At 33.1% G+C, this 18,433-nt stretch overlaps 1 protein-coding gene across 1 annotated transcript in view; it reads right to left on the bottom strand.

The window, feature by feature from the left end:
• The window catches only part of DNAH14 (dynein axonemal heavy chain 14), a 338,933-nt gene that overhangs the window by 129,003 nt on the left and 191,497 nt on the right, over window positions 1-18,433 (bottom strand). Inside the window, exons 41-45 of the mRNA XM_063082910.1 lie at window positions 15,201-15,279; window positions 12,390-12,619; window positions 9,045-9,161; window positions 2,687-2,845; window positions 1,562-1,697 (exon numbers count right to left, since the gene is read on the bottom strand). Coding sequence (XP_062938980.1) covers window positions 1,562-1,697; window positions 2,687-2,845; window positions 9,045-9,161; window positions 12,390-12,619; window positions 15,201-15,279 — 721 coding nt within the window. The remainder of the gene's footprint in view (window positions 1-1,561; window positions 1,698-2,686; window positions 2,846-9,044; window positions 9,162-12,389; window positions 12,620-15,200; window positions 15,280-18,433) is intronic.

Consider the following 18,433-nt stretch of genomic DNA (forward strand, 5'->3'; position numbering starts at 1 on the left):
AAATAACAGTTTCTTCAATAAATGGTGTTGAGAAAACTGTATATCCATATTCAGAGAAATGAGATTGAACCCTTATCTTACACCATATACAAAAATCAACTCAAAATGGATTAAAGATGTAAATGTAGCACCTGAAACCATAAAACTACTAGAAGAAAACATAAGGGAAAAGCTCCACAACATTGGTCTGGGCAATGATTTTTTGGATATAACTCCAAAAGCAAGGCAACAAAAGCAGAAGTAGACAAATGGGACTGCATCAAATTAAAAAGCTTCCACAAAGGAAAAGAAACAACAGAGTGAAAACACAATCTCTGGAGTGAGAGAAAATAGTTGCAAACTATACATCTGATAAGGAGTTACTATCCAAAAATATATAAAAAACTCAAACAACTCAACAGCAAGAAAACAACCGAATTAAAAAATGGGCAAAGAAATTGAATATATATTTCTCAAAAGAGGACATACAAATAGCCAACAGGTTTATGAAAAAATGCTCATCCTCAATAATCATCAGGGAAATGCAAATTAAAATCATTATGAGATATCACTTCATACCCATTAAAAAGGCTATTATCAAAAAGACCAAAGATAACTAGTATTGGCAAGGATGTGGAGAAAAGGAAACCCTTGTACACTGCTGGTGGAAATTTACAGCCATTATAGAGAATAGCATGGAGGTTCCTCCAAAAACTAAAAATAGAATTACCATATGATCCAGCAATCCCTCTTCAGGGAATATATCTTAACAAAACTGAAATCAAAGGTTGAAGAGACATCTGTACTCCCATGTTCACTGCAGTATTACTCATAATTGTTAAGTTATGAAATCAACCTAAGTGTTTACCAACAAATGAATGGAGGAAGAAAATGTGGTATACATACACAATGAAATACTATTCATCCTTAGAAAAGAAGGAAATTCTGTCATTTGGGACAACATGGATGAACCTGGAGGACATTATGCTAAGTGAAATAAGTCAGGTACAGAAAGACAATTACAGTAATGCATAAAACTCACTTATATGTGGAATCTAAAAAAGTTGAGTTCATGGAAGCAGAGAGTAGAATTGTGGTTTCCGGGGCCGGGGGTGAGGTGAGAGAAAATGGGGAAACATTGGTCAATGGGTACAAAATTTCAGTTAAGAGGAATAAGATTTCGAGATCTATTGCACAGCATAGTGACCATAGTTAATAATGTGTTGTATATTTTTGAAATTGCTAAAAAAATAGATTTTAATTGTTCTCACTACAAAACTGATTGGTATGTGAGGTTATGAATATGTTAGCTGATATAATTATTCTATAATACATACATATATGAAAATATCACATTGTAACCCATAAATATATAAAATTATTATCTGTCAATTGCAAATGAAAGTTTAAATTAAAAAAATAAAGGAGAGATTAGGAATAAAGATTTTCTTTTTATCGTCTCTTTCGAGTAATTCTGCAATTTTATATAACAGATTTGCTTTTTAAAAACAAGGCACATTTATATATTAAAGCAAACTTTTTTTTTTAACCAGACAAATCAAATTTAGAGTTTAATATATACAACCTTGATTTTTTAATTGCATTATATAATAGGACATCTCCTAAAATTGACCCATATTTTATGCTGAATGCTCCTGGGCCCTCTAACTTTTCAAGCATTTGGTTGATGGTAGCAGTTTTCCCAACACCAGACTCTCCTAAGAAAAAAAATAATACATTAGGTTAGATTTATATGCAAGAAAATGACATGTTAACATATTAAAATGAACTGAGAACATTTTACTTCATTTAAAAATTATATTGTTCCTATGATCAGGAACAAGAAGAGGACGCCCACTCTCACTACTTTCAATACAGCACTGGAAGTCCTAGCCAGAGCAATTAGGCAAGAAAAGAAATAAAAGGAATTCGAATCAGAAAGGAAGAAGTGAAATTGTCTGTCTGTTGACAATACGATCTTACATATAGAAACACCTAAAGATACCACCAAATCTGTTAGAACTGATAAATAAATTCAGTAAAGTTGTAGGATATAAAATCAACATACAAAATCAGAGAGAAATTTGATGATGAACTCCTTATTGAAGGAAAACAGGGACTCATGACTTTGCAATTCACTAAATTACAGTCAAGTTATGGGTTATATAGAGGGTTGCATTGCCTGAATTCTTAGAATATAGAACTGGACAAGTGATACTTTTGTTCTGGTGATAAACAACACAAATTAGAGAATTGGAAAAGATAACCAATGGGTTGAAATAAGTGTTAATAAAGACTAGGAGCTGTATTCAATTACTCCTTTGGTAATAATAAAAGACCAAAAAATTTTAACATTGGGTTGAGGAATTACATGTGTAAATTTAATTAAACTAGTCAATGTCAATGTCACTTAAGTGACCCTCTCAGAACCTCAGCCACAGGCTATGGAGGCAAAACACATATTAATCCAATAGTTCTACTTCTGGAATATGTCCTGAAGGTAATGAAAAGATGGAAAAGATTTATAATGTCCTGTATTGGCAGACAGGTGGAGAAATGGGAATTCATGTACTGTTGGTAAGTATATAAATTGACATAGTCACCAAAACTTTTCAGGGCATATTATTCCCACTTATGAAATGTTTATACCAAATGACTTCTACATCTCTAATTCTGAAAGTCTCCTTTCATTAAATACTTTGAATACCTGTGAGAAGTACAGGGCAGGAATTCTTTAAAAGAAGGCTCATGAGAAAAGAAAGGCAGGTTGTGTCTCTGGTGGCAGTAAAAGTAACGCCCTCTCCACATTCTGCCATCCTCAAGAGGTTTTCAGTAGATCCTTGAAGATCCGTTAGTAATGAAGTCCCTAAGTTAAGATTTAAAAAAAAAAAGTTTTCAAATGACCTAAGAAGAAATGTTAATCTATTTTTTTTACATATTCAATACTTTCTGGAAAAGTCTGTACATTTAAAGCAATTTAAACATATACAAATAAGCCAACATTTTAACAAGTGCTTAGGATCTCTGCCATCTCAGAAATGGTTCCTCTCATTTGTGCTCTCAGCTGGTCAAGTCAAATGAGATGAACATTTGAGTACACCAAATGACTCCATGACTTTCCTATCACCAAACAATCAGCCCTCAAATGCAAGCATCTTCTCCTTCCCGTAACTATAAAGGACACAGTTCTTTTGCCAAAGCCTCTGACAATCCTGTTTTAAGAATCTCACTTCTTTGGTAACCCTTATTACTGACCATTATCAGTCTCTTCCTTTCTATTGTCATTTTTCACCATGCAAACACATGCGTATGTGTTAGTATCTCCAGTTTTTTTATTGGTTGAACCAGGTAAAATTGACATTTTAAAAAGTAAAAAACAGTTGAATATACGGAATTTAATATGAAATAAAACACACAATTATTTTTAGGCATATTCGAAATACCAAAACACACACACACACACACACACACACACACACACACACACACACACACACACACACACACACACACACACACATCAAACCAAACCTAGCTGGGTTCTACAGCTTTGTATAACTACTACCCCAATATTTTCCCCCATTACATAGCCAAAACTCTCAGAAGAGTTAAATACAACATAGCCTAACTTCCTCATCTATTATTTATTCTTTTCTTAAATTAAAAAGTTAGTTGAATAGCTAATACATCAACATGGTACATGATTCAGATGCACATAAAACTATGCAATAAACAGCTTTTTTCTCATTCCTGTAGGCTATCAACCCAGTTCCCATACACTGTACATTATTCTGCCATTTTCTTTTCTTTTTTTAAATTTAGTGCATGTTAGAGATCCTTCTATACTAGTAAAGACTTTTTTTCTGATATTACTCCTTTTAATGAATATACCATAAAATTTTCACCAGTGCTCCAGTGATGGACATCTACGGTGTTTCCAATCTTTTGCTATTACAAATAAAGCTGAATTTATGTAATACACACATGTCATTTTTCACATAGATGAAATAATTTTTTATAAGGTAGAGTTGCTAAGTCAATATAAATTGGCATATGATTTATAATTTTGATATTGACAAATTTCCCTCCAATGTTCTAAAATCTATCCTCACACCCTTGCCAAAAGGTATCAAACTTAATCCTTGCCAAGATTATAGGTGAGAAATTGTATCTAATTCTAGCTTAGTTTGTATTTCTTATACTATGAGTCAACTCTAATTCTGGCTTAGTTTGTATTTCTTATATTATGAGTCAACTCTCCCTGTGTTTAAGAACCATTTATTGTTCTATGAATTATTTTATTTATATTATTTACCCATTTTTCATAAAAAATGCACTCCTGATCTTTTACATTGATTTGTAGAGGTCCTTTATATATTAAGGAAATTAACCCTTGTGACATGACTACTTATTACCAGTTTCCTGTAGTTGAGCATATCTATGTTTCCTTGTTGGCTTCTAGAATTTGTGTTATGTTTAGAAAGATAATCCCCATTTTAAGACTACTGAAAAAATTTCACACAATTTTTTCTAGTACTTATGCTTTTAAAAAAATTAATTTTTAAATTTATCATTTGGCTAGCTGAACTAATATCATGTGTTGACTAACCTACTCTGTTCAGTGATTTGAAATGCCTAATTTAGGAATTTGCTAAATTCCTAAAAGTTTTTGTGTCTATTGCTGACGTTCTCTTTTTCATTAATCTGTCTTTTTTTAGTGTGTCAGTACCATGATTATTATATTTGATTGAGCTAGTCTGTCCTCAATATTTCCTGGTTACTATAACTTATTTAACTTTTCTATATGGAATTTGGAATCATCTTCTCTAGTCTTGACCACACCTATGTCTGGTGTGGTACATTTATTGTGATTGTCTTTATTTCATTGACTAATGCAGGAGGAATTAACACCTTTAGTATGTTAGGTCTTCTTATCCAAGAACATGCATGCTTTTTTCTTTGTATGTCTCAGAAGTATTTTCAAGTTTTCTTCATATTGATTTTGCATATGTCTTAGTAAGCTTAGTCTTAAGTATTTCATTTGTTTTTCTTTGGTTTTGTTTTTGCCATTATAAATGAGATCTTTTCTTTCATTTTTTAAAAATCTTGTAACTGGTTGTTTGTATATATGAAAAATATTCATTTCTATATATTATTTTGTATTTAGATTATAACTAATTCTCTAATTCTTAACAGCAGTTTTAATTTGATCCTTGGGTTTTCCAGATATTTTATTATAATATCTATAAATAATGAAATTTTACCACCTCCTTTCCAAATTTTATTCCTCTAATTTCTCTCCCTTCTATAATTGCAATGGCTAGTATCTCTAAAACAACATTAAATTAAAGTATTGGATTTTAATGGTAATGCTTCAATTGTATTCTTTTAAGTAGATTCTGTTGAGATGGTGGTGTTATTAAACTCTTATGTTGTATTTTTCATTTCTAGAAGATCTACTTGGTTCTTTTTCAAATTGACTCTCTCCCCTTTTTATGGTTTCTCATCCTTTTCAGGTATTTTCAAACTGACTTTTTATTTCTTTAAATATAGTAAGCATGGCTATCTTAAAGTACACCTGATAATTCCAGTCATTCAAGTCTTGCAAATTTGTGGTTGTAATTTTGTTTCTGCTAATTATCTTTAACTGAGTATTAAATTTTAAAAATTGTTTATGGAATTAACATAAGGCTTAGGGTAACAGTTCCATTCTACATAAAGTATATTCATTGCCTGCTTATTGGATGCCAGGGGACCAGTCAGAGATTACCTTAATCCCAATTCAAGATTTGAGGTTCCTTAGATCATTCAGGATATCTGGCCTCAGATTACGTGCACCCAGAAATGTAGAGGCTGGCTTAATCTAGTTCACCTTTACACAGAGGGTATAGCCCTTCATTAGCTCAGATTAAATTATATGTGTATGGGTGTGTGAGAAAGAGTAGACAGAAGGGAACTTTGATTTTTGCCTTCCTTCACCACTGAATAGCTAACCTGATTCAATCAAATTACATACAATTCTTTTAAAAAATTTTGTATCCTCAATAATCCCTATAAAGTAAAATTTTCAGCACTTTAGTTGTGGATTGAATATTACACAAAATTCATACTTAAACTCCTCAAACATTACTAGGAATCTAAACAGAATATGTTATTCTTAATCTGCAAGCAAAATGTTTCCTTGCAATAACCACTCTACCATGATAGTGGGAAAGAGAATTCTGTATCATGGTCTGTTATACTAGTGCTTAACACTGGGATTTACATATCAACATCTTATAACCCCTTAGAATTTGGATTCCGAGAGAGAGAGAGAGAGAGAGAGAGAGAGAGAGAGAGAGAGAGAGAGAGCTTCATGTTTTTTTCCTTTCAGTCAGTTCCCCATGCAAGCAACCTCATCAAAAGGTCTTATCTAAAGATAGTTCTGACTACTTTATTATTTGTTTTCTATACTCAGTCCATTTTTCACCATTATCCCCAATTTAATAGAGGTTACCATGAGGCCATCTGAAACAACAGGTTTGGGTGGGAAGGCTACACCTTAATTTGATCTTTGCTGTTGAGCTGGCTCCTGCCTAGTAGAGAGAGAGCATTTAATGTGAAGCTCATGAGAAAAACTTAGGTCCACAGTCTTACCTTCTGATGTATGGGGGATGGAAATAGCTAACATTTTCAGAACTATGAGAGCCTCATGTAAGATTGCAGGCTTCAGGTAGAGAAAGAGTCTCCCTTGCCAGAGCTCTATTATTTTTCATCTTTGTTAACAAATTAGTAATCTTTTATTTAAATTCATCTCTCTTATGGAATTCAGTAAATGACAAAAAGTAGCCAATCCACACCAACATTTTAACTTCCAGTCACTTTTCCCAGAGTTACAGGATTGGTAAGCACATGGTCTTACTTCCAAGATATCATAGGTAACAGTTTTGCCAAATGGTTAGCCATGGCATATCAAGAGTCTGCAGCTTTCAAGCCTGCAACATTGTGTCTTCACTGCCCAGCTTCTGACTTTTTAATCAATGTCAGATAATTTTAGGATTTTTTATGTTATTACCTCACTTCTTGCTGCTAAAATGTATATTAATTATGATACAAGTTCTGTCTGCTCTAACAAAGATCTAAATATAACAATGGCTTTTAAAAGGTCAGCTCCACCATGTTTGGGAGCTAGAGTTCTTTTATCTATTTTTCCTGACATCCTTCAACATCCTTCATCTAGGTCCTTGATGTTTGCTTTAGGTCTTACCATTGCATCTGCAATTCAGGAGCAAGAAGGGGAAAAGAAGAAGAGGAGGACATATGTACATTCTTTTCCTTTTAATTGTGTAATGTGAAATTTGCATGATTTGCTGCTATTCACTTTCCTTTGTCTGGAACCTGGAAATACGGCCACACCTGTCTACAAGGGGGGAGGTTTAGCTGATGATGAAGTGCCTAGATGAATCTTCTTTTGATAGAGAAACAGGAAAAAATAGAGATGGGAGTGACAAGCAGTAGTATGTGCCATATAGAGTATTAACCCAATAAGTATATGGAAAGAAAAGTGAGAGTTAACTTAGCACAATATTGTAAAATTAAGTCTTATTATTAATATTTAACTTTTTCATCATTTTCCTTTATATTTCCCACCTTGCTATTAAAGAAGGAACCATTTATCATGTTTCTCTCTATCCCCACAAAACGAACAGGGTATGTACATTAGAACATTGCTTAATATGTCTGAAATGAATAAATGACTTAATGAATGTTGGATTAGCTTCAAAACACATCTCCTGGTAATAATAGGTTAGGATTACTCTTTTTAAATAAAATATGTTATGAGAAAAAACCCTTCTCAATCATAAAAAAATTTTAAAGCACGTCTAGGATATTCAAACAGTCTCATATTGTGGTTTACCTTAGAAAAAATGATACAGTGACATTTAAATTCCTGCTGTACGTTTGGGTTTGAAAGCTTAGGAGGGGTTTTAGTTGCTTCTAAGCCCTTTGCCTGCAACTAGGATAAGTTGCAACCAGAGGAAGTAATACATTAAATTTGGAGAAAATACCTCTGGTTTCCCATAGGAGTGGTATACTAAGATGTTAAGTTATATGAAAATGATATTCAGCTAATTCAACTTTTTCCATGTAGTGCTAAAAACCTAAGGATCAAAGTGACCCAATATTAGCACTAAGATATGAAATACAATCCAGAGATTTTAAATAAATACACTCACTCACTAATATTTATTATGACAAAATATAATGTAACCTTGGTATTTTCAATAAAATAAATTTAGAATTAGAAGTCTCTGGATGCTTTATGATTCTGATAACTCTGGTTGGTTATTCCAAATATTTTAGAGAAGTTACAAGTATGATTCTTGTAATTATTCTTACCTCTTTGAATTAGTGCCTGATCACTAGGAATTAAATCTGATCAATATGAATTCACATTGCTGTTTCTGTCAAAAAATCTTGCAACCAAACTTTGAAATTCTTCAGTGAGAGAAAACTTACAGCAAAGCAATTCAATTCAATTGGCGTTTATGAAATTTCTTAGTATTTGCAAGAACTCTGTAAGAAGCTTGATTATTTTCTGCCTCAAACTTTTACCAAGCTCTCAAAGTGCAACAAATTTCTGTCCCTTTTCTTCCATATGTAGAAGCAGAAGATTGAAAATGAAAACAATTTAGCATATATGGATATTTGTCAAACTATGATTATTCATTTCTAATCGGCAGTTTTCTTTATAACCAAGTGTAAGTTTTTACATTGTTTTCCCTATTTTAGGAGTGATCCTTTCCATTTTCTCCTTCAATAATCACAGCTAATTAAAATAATAAATATTGCCATTAGTAAGACTTTCAATGCAGTACTGTTTTGAATTAATCAAATACATTCCAAATTTCTGAGAAAGAAATATTCAAAGGTTATTTTTTAAGGCACGTTTTGTAAATTAGACCTAAACTGGTCCCTACACAAACTTGGAATATATTAGTCTTCAAAGTTGCTGACATAACTACTTCTATAAACAGAGTATTCCCAATATTTTAGAGATGTTACAAATATACAATTACTCTTACCTCTTTGAATTAGTGTCTGATCACTAGGAACTAAATCTGACCAAGGTATAAATTCACATTGCTGTATATCCACAAAATACCCAAATATAGAACGTTCACCAGTTGGTAGGTTGATACCTGCATCAGAAAATGATAAATAAATAAATCCAAGTAAGAAAGGGGTTCAGTTATGGAATGTTTCACTAATCATATGAACTTTGTTTGAAAGATTTGATTGTTGAACTGGAAATAATAAATATCCACCAAAGGTAAATCCAACTATATAAAATAGGCCTGTCTTCCACCTCCCCCCCAACCTTTAATTGTATAAAAGCAAAATTTTAATAACTTTTTGTCTTTTTTATATCCAGAAAGCAAGGTGAATCATGATCTGATATCATTTGAAATCTTACCCAAAAGTTCTGCTAATTATATGTTTGGATGCTATTAAGTGCCATTAATATACTGATTGTGGTCAAACTAATATATTAGAGAACTGTGATACTTATTTGTAAATCACAGTATTTTTCCATTATAAAAGTAATACCTTTCTGAATAGAAAATTCTGACAAATATAAAAAAAAGCAGAATAATTTAGCCATGGATTTACCATATGACAATAGTGTCAATATTTCATAATTCATTCAATAATTTATAAAATTTTATATTCAGTAAAATTCATTTTTTTTTGGTATGCAGTTCTATGAGTTTTTTCCAACATGCGTGGATTCTTGTAACCATCATTATAGACAAGATACAGAAGAATTCCAGAACCCAAAAAGAATTTCTTTGTATTGCTCTTTTAGTATTCGGACCCTTCTCCCAGTCCTAACCCCTGGCAACCACTGATCTATTCTGTTATGTTTTGCCTTTTCCAGAATGGCATATAAATGGAATCATACAGTTTGTAACTGTGACGGTTAATTTTACGTGTCAACTTGACTGGCCTAAGGGATGACCAGATAGCTGGTAAATCACTATATCCGAGTGTGTCTGTGAGGTGTTTCTGAAAGAGATTAGCATTTGAATCAGTAGACCGAACAAAGAAGGTCCACTTTCATCTGTGTGGGTAAGCATCATCCAATCCTCTGAGGGCCAGAATTCAACAAAGAGGCAGAGGAACTGTCTTTCTCTTCTTGAGCTGGGACTCTGTCTTCTCTTGCCCTCAGACATTGGAGCTCTTAGTTCTTGGGCCTTCAGACTCTTGGACTTATCAGCACACCTTCCACCCCTTTCTTTGCCTTGGCCTGGGAGTTACACCATCTGCTCCCCTAATTCTCAGACCTTTGGACTTGGACTGAATTACACCATTGGCTTTTTTGGTTCTCCAGGTTGCAGATAGCATATCGTGAGACTTCTCAGCTTTCATAATCATGTGAGCCAATTCCCAGAATAAATCTCCTCTTATATACATTCCATTGACCTTTTTTCTCTGGGAACCCTGATATAGTAACTTTTTGATATTCAGTTTTTCACTTAGTATAATGCATTTGAGATCCTCCATGTTGCTGCATATATCAAATGTTCATCCCTTTTATTTCTCAGCAGAATCGCATCATGTGTATATACCACAGTTTATTTATCCATGCACCTATTAAAGGACATTTGAGTTGTTTCTAGTTTTCGCCAATTCTGAATAATGCTGCTATAAATATTTGTGTGCAGGTTCTTGTATGAATATGGTTTTTATTTCTGTAGGACAAATATCTAGAAGTGATATTGCTGGGTCATATGGCAAGTGCATATTTAACATTTTAAGAAACTGCCATACTGCTTTCCAGAGTGAATGGCTACCTTTTTTTGTTCTCCTATTAGCAATAAATGAAAGTTCTTGTTGCTATGCATCCACACTAACAATTGATATTGTTGGCATTTTTCATTTTAGCCATTCCAATAGGTGTGTAATGGTATCTCATTGTGGCTTTAACTTTTATTTCCCTAATGATTAATGATGTTGAGCATCTTTTCATGCACTTATTTATCATCTGAATATCTTCTTTGGTAAAGGGTGTGTTTCAATTTTTCACCCATTCTAAATCTTGTGTTGTTTTCTTATTATTGAGTTTTAAGAGTTCTTTATATATTCCAGATATAAGACCTTGTCTTATATGTGATTTGCAAATCTTTTCTTTGAATCTGTGGCTTGTCTTTTTACTCTCTCTCTCTCTCCTTTTTTTTTTTTTTTTTTTTTTTTGCAGCTGGCTGGTATGGGGATCTGAACCCCTGACCTTGGTGTTTTAACACTGCACTCTAACCAGCTGAGCTAACCACCTAGCACGTTTTTATTCTCTTAACAGTATCTTCTGCAGAGCAAATGTTTTTAATTAAAAAAATTTTTTTTATTTTATGGGTCATGCTTTTGGTGTTGAACATAAGAACTCTTTGTCTAACTGAAGAACACATGGATTTTCACCAGTTTTTTTCCTAAGAATTTCATAATTTTACATTTTATTTTAGGTCTATCATTCATTTGGGTTAATTTTTGTACATAATATTAGTCAAGTCCTTTTTTTTTTTTTTTTTTTGCATATGGTTGTTCAGTTGTTCTGGAACCATTTGTTGAAAAGACTAATATTAGTTTGCTAGGGCTGCCATAACAAAATACACACAGACTGGGTAGCTTGAACAACAGAAATTTACTTTCTATTGCCTCTTTGTGTGTCCAAAATTCATCTTCTTATAAGGAGAACCAGTCAGATTGGATTAAGGCCACACCTTCAACCATCTCCCTTATTGAGCTCTCATACTCTAGGTAACTATAAACCCGCCACCAGGGCCAGGTACCAGACAACCAGGGTCCATCACTATGCCCCAGAACTTGCTGAGATCATGCAACTGAGACAATCCTAACCTTGTTTACCCTGCTTTGCCCATTCCTTCCTGCAGAAACCACAATAAAAGTATTTGCTCGCAGTTCCCTTTCTTCCTCTCCTGTGACTGACCCTGGTGCTTCCACCCTGAGCGGCCTATGTGCTGTGCTCTTTCTCTTCAGGAAGCTGTGAGTACAGCAAAATTGAAAAACTCCAGTTTTTTCTTTTAATCTGTGTCTGGCCTCCTCATATTTCACCCAAGGTAATATGGTTAAAACATCAGGACACATATGAACTCTGTTGCATATTCTTTGCTTTCCTTTACAACCCTTTTAAAATATAAAAACCATTCTTAGCTAATGGGCCGTACAGATTAATAGGATCTAATTATCTGCAGTCTCCTTTCATTGGAGGGAGTGAGGGTGCTGGGTGTACTTATTAACCCCATCTTTAATCTTCACATTTTAAAAGATGAACCTAATCAATATAAGCCCAGTCATAGTTTTTAATTAATATTCTAAACAAGCATAATTATGACTTTTTCTCCAGAACTTACCTATTTCTGAATTGTTTTCAAATAATTCATGAACAAGGTTGTCAAAATTATAGGTTACTTTTGCGAGAGGACTATATTCAAAATTTGAACAAAACAGTATATCATCTTCATGTTCATCTTCACGTTTTAAAGTTCCTCCAAATGCCCAAGTAAATGCAAACACAAAAAGCTTTTGCATCATTATTGTTAATTTATCAGGATTTTTCTCCAGATACCATGTGTTTTCATCCCTGGGGGTAGATATATATGGAAAGATAAAGGTTAAAGTGTTTAAAAATCAGTTCAGAAATTTATTTCGATATCATGTAAAAGTTTTATTATTAATAAGTGTAATACAGGTAAGTGTTGACATAGTTTTCGAGTTAATGTATAATTTTTCCTCTGACTAGTCATGTAAATTACGCAGTTACTATTTTTATTTTTATGCACCATATGTAAAAGAGATTTGCATATACCTTTAATATATTTTTAAATTTAATATATACATACATTATATATGTGTACGTATCTTTAATAAATGTATATATGTTTCAGTTTTATTTTAGGTCAATTTATTAGCTTAGAGTGCACCTGTCTTTTGGGAGAAGAGCTGGTAATTCTTCACTTTATGCAGAAAGACATAAGTGATAGTCATTCACTCTGTATTCCTCTCAACCAAGTCCTAGAAATTGATTTAGTTCCACCTGATTTAGTTTAACCTGGATCAAGCCAGGCAATGTAAATCTGGGGGGAGTCCTCTCCAATTTGGGTCAACTCAGGTCATCCCTGGTTGGTAAAACCCTGAAATTCTATAGTGACAGGGCTGATGGTAATGGAACTGAACAAAAGGTCTGGGCCTGATTTTAAGACATTTTGCATATTTCAGGATTTAGCATGATCATAAAATCATCTGTAAATTATGAAAAAATTAAAAGTATATCTATCACTGGACTGAAATTTATTAGCAACCATTAATACACAATGCATTTGCTCATTTCTATCTGCAATTTGTAGCTATGTAGAACTGTTTATTCAGTGAATATTTAGGGAATGGCTACTGAACAAAACAGATGTGGTCTCTTTCACACAGGACAAGAAAATAATAATAACCCTTGGTAAGTGCAAAGTTGAGGAGTCAAGCATACCATGAAGAATAATAGTAGGGCTAACTAATTTAGAGTGTGGGACTCAGGGAAGACCTCTTTCAAGAAGCAACTATTAAATTAAGACCTGAAGAATGAGTGAGACTTGCCAAAATATAGGAGAAAGATCATTTTGAACAGAAGGAATACATGTGCCAAGACCATGAGGTCAAAGAATCCTGCTAATTTGAGGAACAGGAAAAAAAAAAAAAAGCCATTGTTATTTACGATGTTAGAGGAAGATTAGGAGATGAATTTGGAGCGGTAGGAAGGGGCTTTTTAAGCTGTGCCAACATTTTTTTTCTTCCATTCTGTGTGTAATGGGAAGTCATCGAAAAACGATAAAAGAGAAAGAAATCATTCTAATTTATGTTTTTTTTTTTTTGTCTTTTTGTGACTGGCTGTACCACGCTCAGCCAGTGAGCACACCGGCCATCCTTATATAGGATCCGAACCTGCGGCGGGAGCACTGCTGCGCTCCCAGCACCGCACTCTCCCGAGTGCGCCAGGGGGTCGGCCCCTAATCTATGTTTTAAAAAGATCAAACTCTTGCATATAAATACCAGGAGACATGCACAGCATATTAATTACAGTACTACTTGTAATAACAAAAAATTGAAAACAACCTAAGCACAATGGACTAATCATAGGGACATAATGCTGAATAAAAAAATGCAAGTTACAGAAGGTCATACTGAATGACTTCATTTATTTAAAATTCAAAAACACACAAAGATGAAAAAAATATTACTTGGGAATATATTAATAAACACAAATCCAGGAATGTCACATGATGGGATGGCATAAGATCTAGCATACACAAGGGATTTCAAAAATAAAATAATATGCTTTTTCTACAACTGAGTGGTGTGTATATGGGTTTTTGTGATATTATTATTTATGTCTTATAAATATTTTATAAATATTATTTTATGGCTACTATTAATAAAAATTAAAAATAATCTCTGATTGTTATGTTGGGAATGGACTGAAAGAATTGGGAAAACTAATTAGGAGGCTATTACAACAGTATAGGCAAGAAATGATGGAGCGTTAGGCTAGGATGCCATAATCAAGATTTAAATAACTGAATAGATTTGAAGGCAGAGCTGACAGGTAGGATGGAAACCATATTTAGAATGTTTTAAAGCAAATGTGACATGAATGTCTTAGGGACTCATAATGAGATGCAGGAAGGCCTCAACAGTGACTATCTTGTTCTGCAAAATGGCAGAAAAAATGCAGAATGAATAATTTCCATAGCTGTAATTTATTGAGAACTTACTATGTATCAGCCTCTATCTGTTCTCAATACGTAGCACATCTCATTACAGTTTTATAAATGAGAAAATCAAAGCTTGGATATATTTAGTAATTGGTTCAATATTTTATAGCTAGCTCATAAATGGCAGTTTCATGAAATAAATTTATGTTAATCTTATTCCTTTCTCAAATAAGCACAGAGGCTGGGCAAATGTATTAATATAATGACCATTATTTTGAAACTTGGCATAAAAATTGGGTGATCTTGTATTAATTACTTAAAGGACTCTAGGTTGGAATAAAACAAAGTAAGTTGTGATATTATGAGATCACAAACATACTGGTTTATTGACAAATAATCCATGTATACTGAAGTGTTTGGTACCTCATGGGTACTTAAACATGTTGTTGAATGAATGTAACTGACCTCTTTTCTGTACCCTTGAATTTGACAGAAACTTTTGGGGAATTTGTCTCCTTAGTTGAAGTATCAATCAAATCCTCACCTTAAAAAGAAAAGAGTATTTATCCATAATTAACAACAGATCTAAAATTTAGCAGCTTAACTAATGAAGTTTAACCTTTAATATTGCTAAGTTAGTGAACTGTCATAGGAGAACATCTTTGTTTCACATACGGTATGTTAGAGTTACTTTATCAGACCAAAGTGGGAGTTACTTTTTTAAGCATAAAAGGAGCAGAAAATGTTCTTACAATAATCTGAATTGATTCTTATTCATTCAAAGCATAAAGCTGCATTCTTTTATTTTCATTCTATTCTTTTTCATAAGTTTGACTGTTCCAAAATGAAAACTTTACATTCAAGTGACTACCTCCAAACATGGTACATGTTATAAACTAAACAATAAATGAGTCCTAATAAGGTGAAGCACCAAAAAAAAAAAAAAAAAAAAAAAAGTTGCATGCTTTCAAGTAAGAAATTTATCAAAACAACCAACCAGCAGGTGCACTTTAGGAAGATTGTAGTCATCTCCCTCTCACCCCATCACCCACCTTTTATGTTCAAGTCATCCATTCCACAGAGGAACACAGAGTAAATAATTATTCATTCTTCCTTTTAGCTTATCTTTTATTTTACAATTGTTTTCTTAATATTAAAATAAAATATGCTTCCTATAGAACATTTAGAAAATTCAGAAAAGTATACAGAGAAAAATAATCACCCATATGGATGCTTTTCTTCATGGTTTTTTATATAAAGACATAAATTATATAAATATATAACATTTTAAAATTTAAACTTAAAAAATTAAAAAGAGGCCTGGGTTCTTATCTTGTTTTTTTATTTTAAGCCTGTCTTCATGTCATTAAAAATCCTTTGAAACATGATTTTGTTGCACCATAATTTATTAAGCCATTCTCCCATGGTTGGAGTTCAGATTATTGTTGTTTTTATGACTATAAAGAATTCTTCTATGAATAAAAATTTATTGAGATGATCATGAAGTTTTTCTCTTTTGATATGCTTATTTGGTGAGTTATTCTGATAGGTAATTCTAATGTTAAACCATTCTTACACGCTGAAGATAAAAAGTACTTTGTCAGGGGCCTACCGCATGGTGCACTTGGGAGAGTGCGGCACTGGGAGCACAGCCGTGCTTCCGCCGTGCAGGTTCGGATCCTACATAGGGATGGCCGGTGCACTCACTGTCTGAGTGCGGTGCGGATGACACCAAGCCAAGGGTTGCGATCCCCTTACCGGTCACAAAAAGGACAAAAATAAAATAAAAAATAAAAATAAATAAAAGTACTTTGTCAGGTTCATCCCCTGGCATCTCCACCAAAACTAAAAAACAAAAAAACACACAAAAACCCTACATTATGTGTTTTTTATACATTGGATCCAGTTTTCTAATATTTTATTCATAATTTTTGCATCCATGTTTATAAATGAGATTGGTCTATGATTATGCACTCTGTACTACTTCATCTGGTTTGGTATCAATTGTATACTAACTTAATAAAACAAGTTGCAAAGGCTTCCTTCTTCCATTTTTTTGAGATTTTATAAGATAAGGATTATCTGTTCCTTGAATATTTGGTGAATATCACCAACAAAATCTTACAAGCTTGGCTCTGTTTTTTGGTGGAGAGGGATCTTTTTAAAAATTCAACTTCATGATTACTGTTATGTTCATATTATTCCTTTATTATTTTAGATTATTTTGGGAAATTTATACTTTACTTCAAAAATATCCATTTCATCTAGGTTTTCAAATTTATTGACATTTCGTTAACATGGCAGATCACCAGATATGGACCCCCACTACCACTCCAAACATAATAGTATAGAGAAAAAACTAAAGTAACAACAACAACAAACCATAGCTGAGCTCAAAATAAAGGTAGATCCTTCAGAATAATAAACAAGAAAGGATGTCAAGGACAGATGGGTACACACCACAGTGTCCACGGAAGTTTTGATAGTCTGGATTGGGTTTCTGTGACTACGACAGGAGAATACACTTTGTATAATAGGAGAAGAGCATCTGGATTAGATTTCTGCATAACCTAGGACTCTGAAAGGGCTACACAATGGAAAGGAGATGAGGGAAATTTAGGCTGTCATCCAGGGAAGCTATAAGGGAACTTTTTTCTGCCTTGATTTCTGGGTGATTAAAGTGTTCTACGAGAAAATAAAACCCCAGGCCTGTGAAACATGTAAATATAGGCTCAAATTTACACTGAGAATTCTGTGTAAAGAAAATTCAAAATTGTCCCCCAATAGGCACAAGCAAAGGTGCACAAAACTACTTAAATACAACCTCAACTTTATATAAACAATAAAAAACTAGAAATCACAAAAAGAGACATCCGGTATGAAGAAGAATCAGTTGATAGAGCATAAAAGAGAATTAATACCCCAATTACTTGGGGAAATAAAATTAAAATATGAAGGAGAATAGAGAAATTTGTGTTTAAAATAAAGAAGTAAAAGAAAAATAACTGTGAGAACAAGACTTAAAAAAAAAAAGAAAAGCAAATTTGTAACAGAACCAAATATAACATGTAGAAATGAAAAACATGTAATCAATAGAATTAAGGTCCCAAGGAACAGATTAAACAATAGATTTTTCACAGCTGAACAGAGAATTAATAAATTGGAAGTTAAATCTGAGGATATGACCCAGGCTGTGGCACAGACAGGTAAAGAAGTGTAAGTATGAAACAGAGGTTAAACGATATAGAAGACAGAATGAGAAGTTAATAGCTGATTGGAGTTCCAGAAGTAGAGAGTAGAGATAACTTGACAGAAGCAATAGACAAAGAAGTAACGGTCAAGAATTTTCCAAAAATGTACATTTCTGGACACATACAACCTACCAAACCTGAATGAAGAAGAAATAGAAAACCTAAACAGACCAATAACAAGTAATAAAATTGGGTCGCTAAGCAGCAGTCTCCCAATAAATAAAAAGCCAGGACAGGATGGCCTCCCTGCTGAATTCTTTCAAACTTTTAAAGAAGAATTAATACCATTTCTTCTCAAACCATTTCAAAAAATCATAGAAGAGGAAATTCTTCCAAACTCATTCTATGAGGCCAGTATCACCTTGATACCAAAATCGGACAAGGACACAACAAAAAAAAAGTAAGGCCAATATCCCTGATAAATAGATGCAAAAATTCTCAGCAAAA

This window comes from Cynocephalus volans, chromosome 18 (assembly GCF_027409185.1).
Source record: "Cynocephalus volans isolate mCynVol1 chromosome 18, mCynVol1.pri, whole genome shotgun sequence".
NCBI lineage: Eukaryota > Metazoa > Chordata > Mammalia > Dermoptera > Cynocephalidae > Cynocephalus > Cynocephalus volans.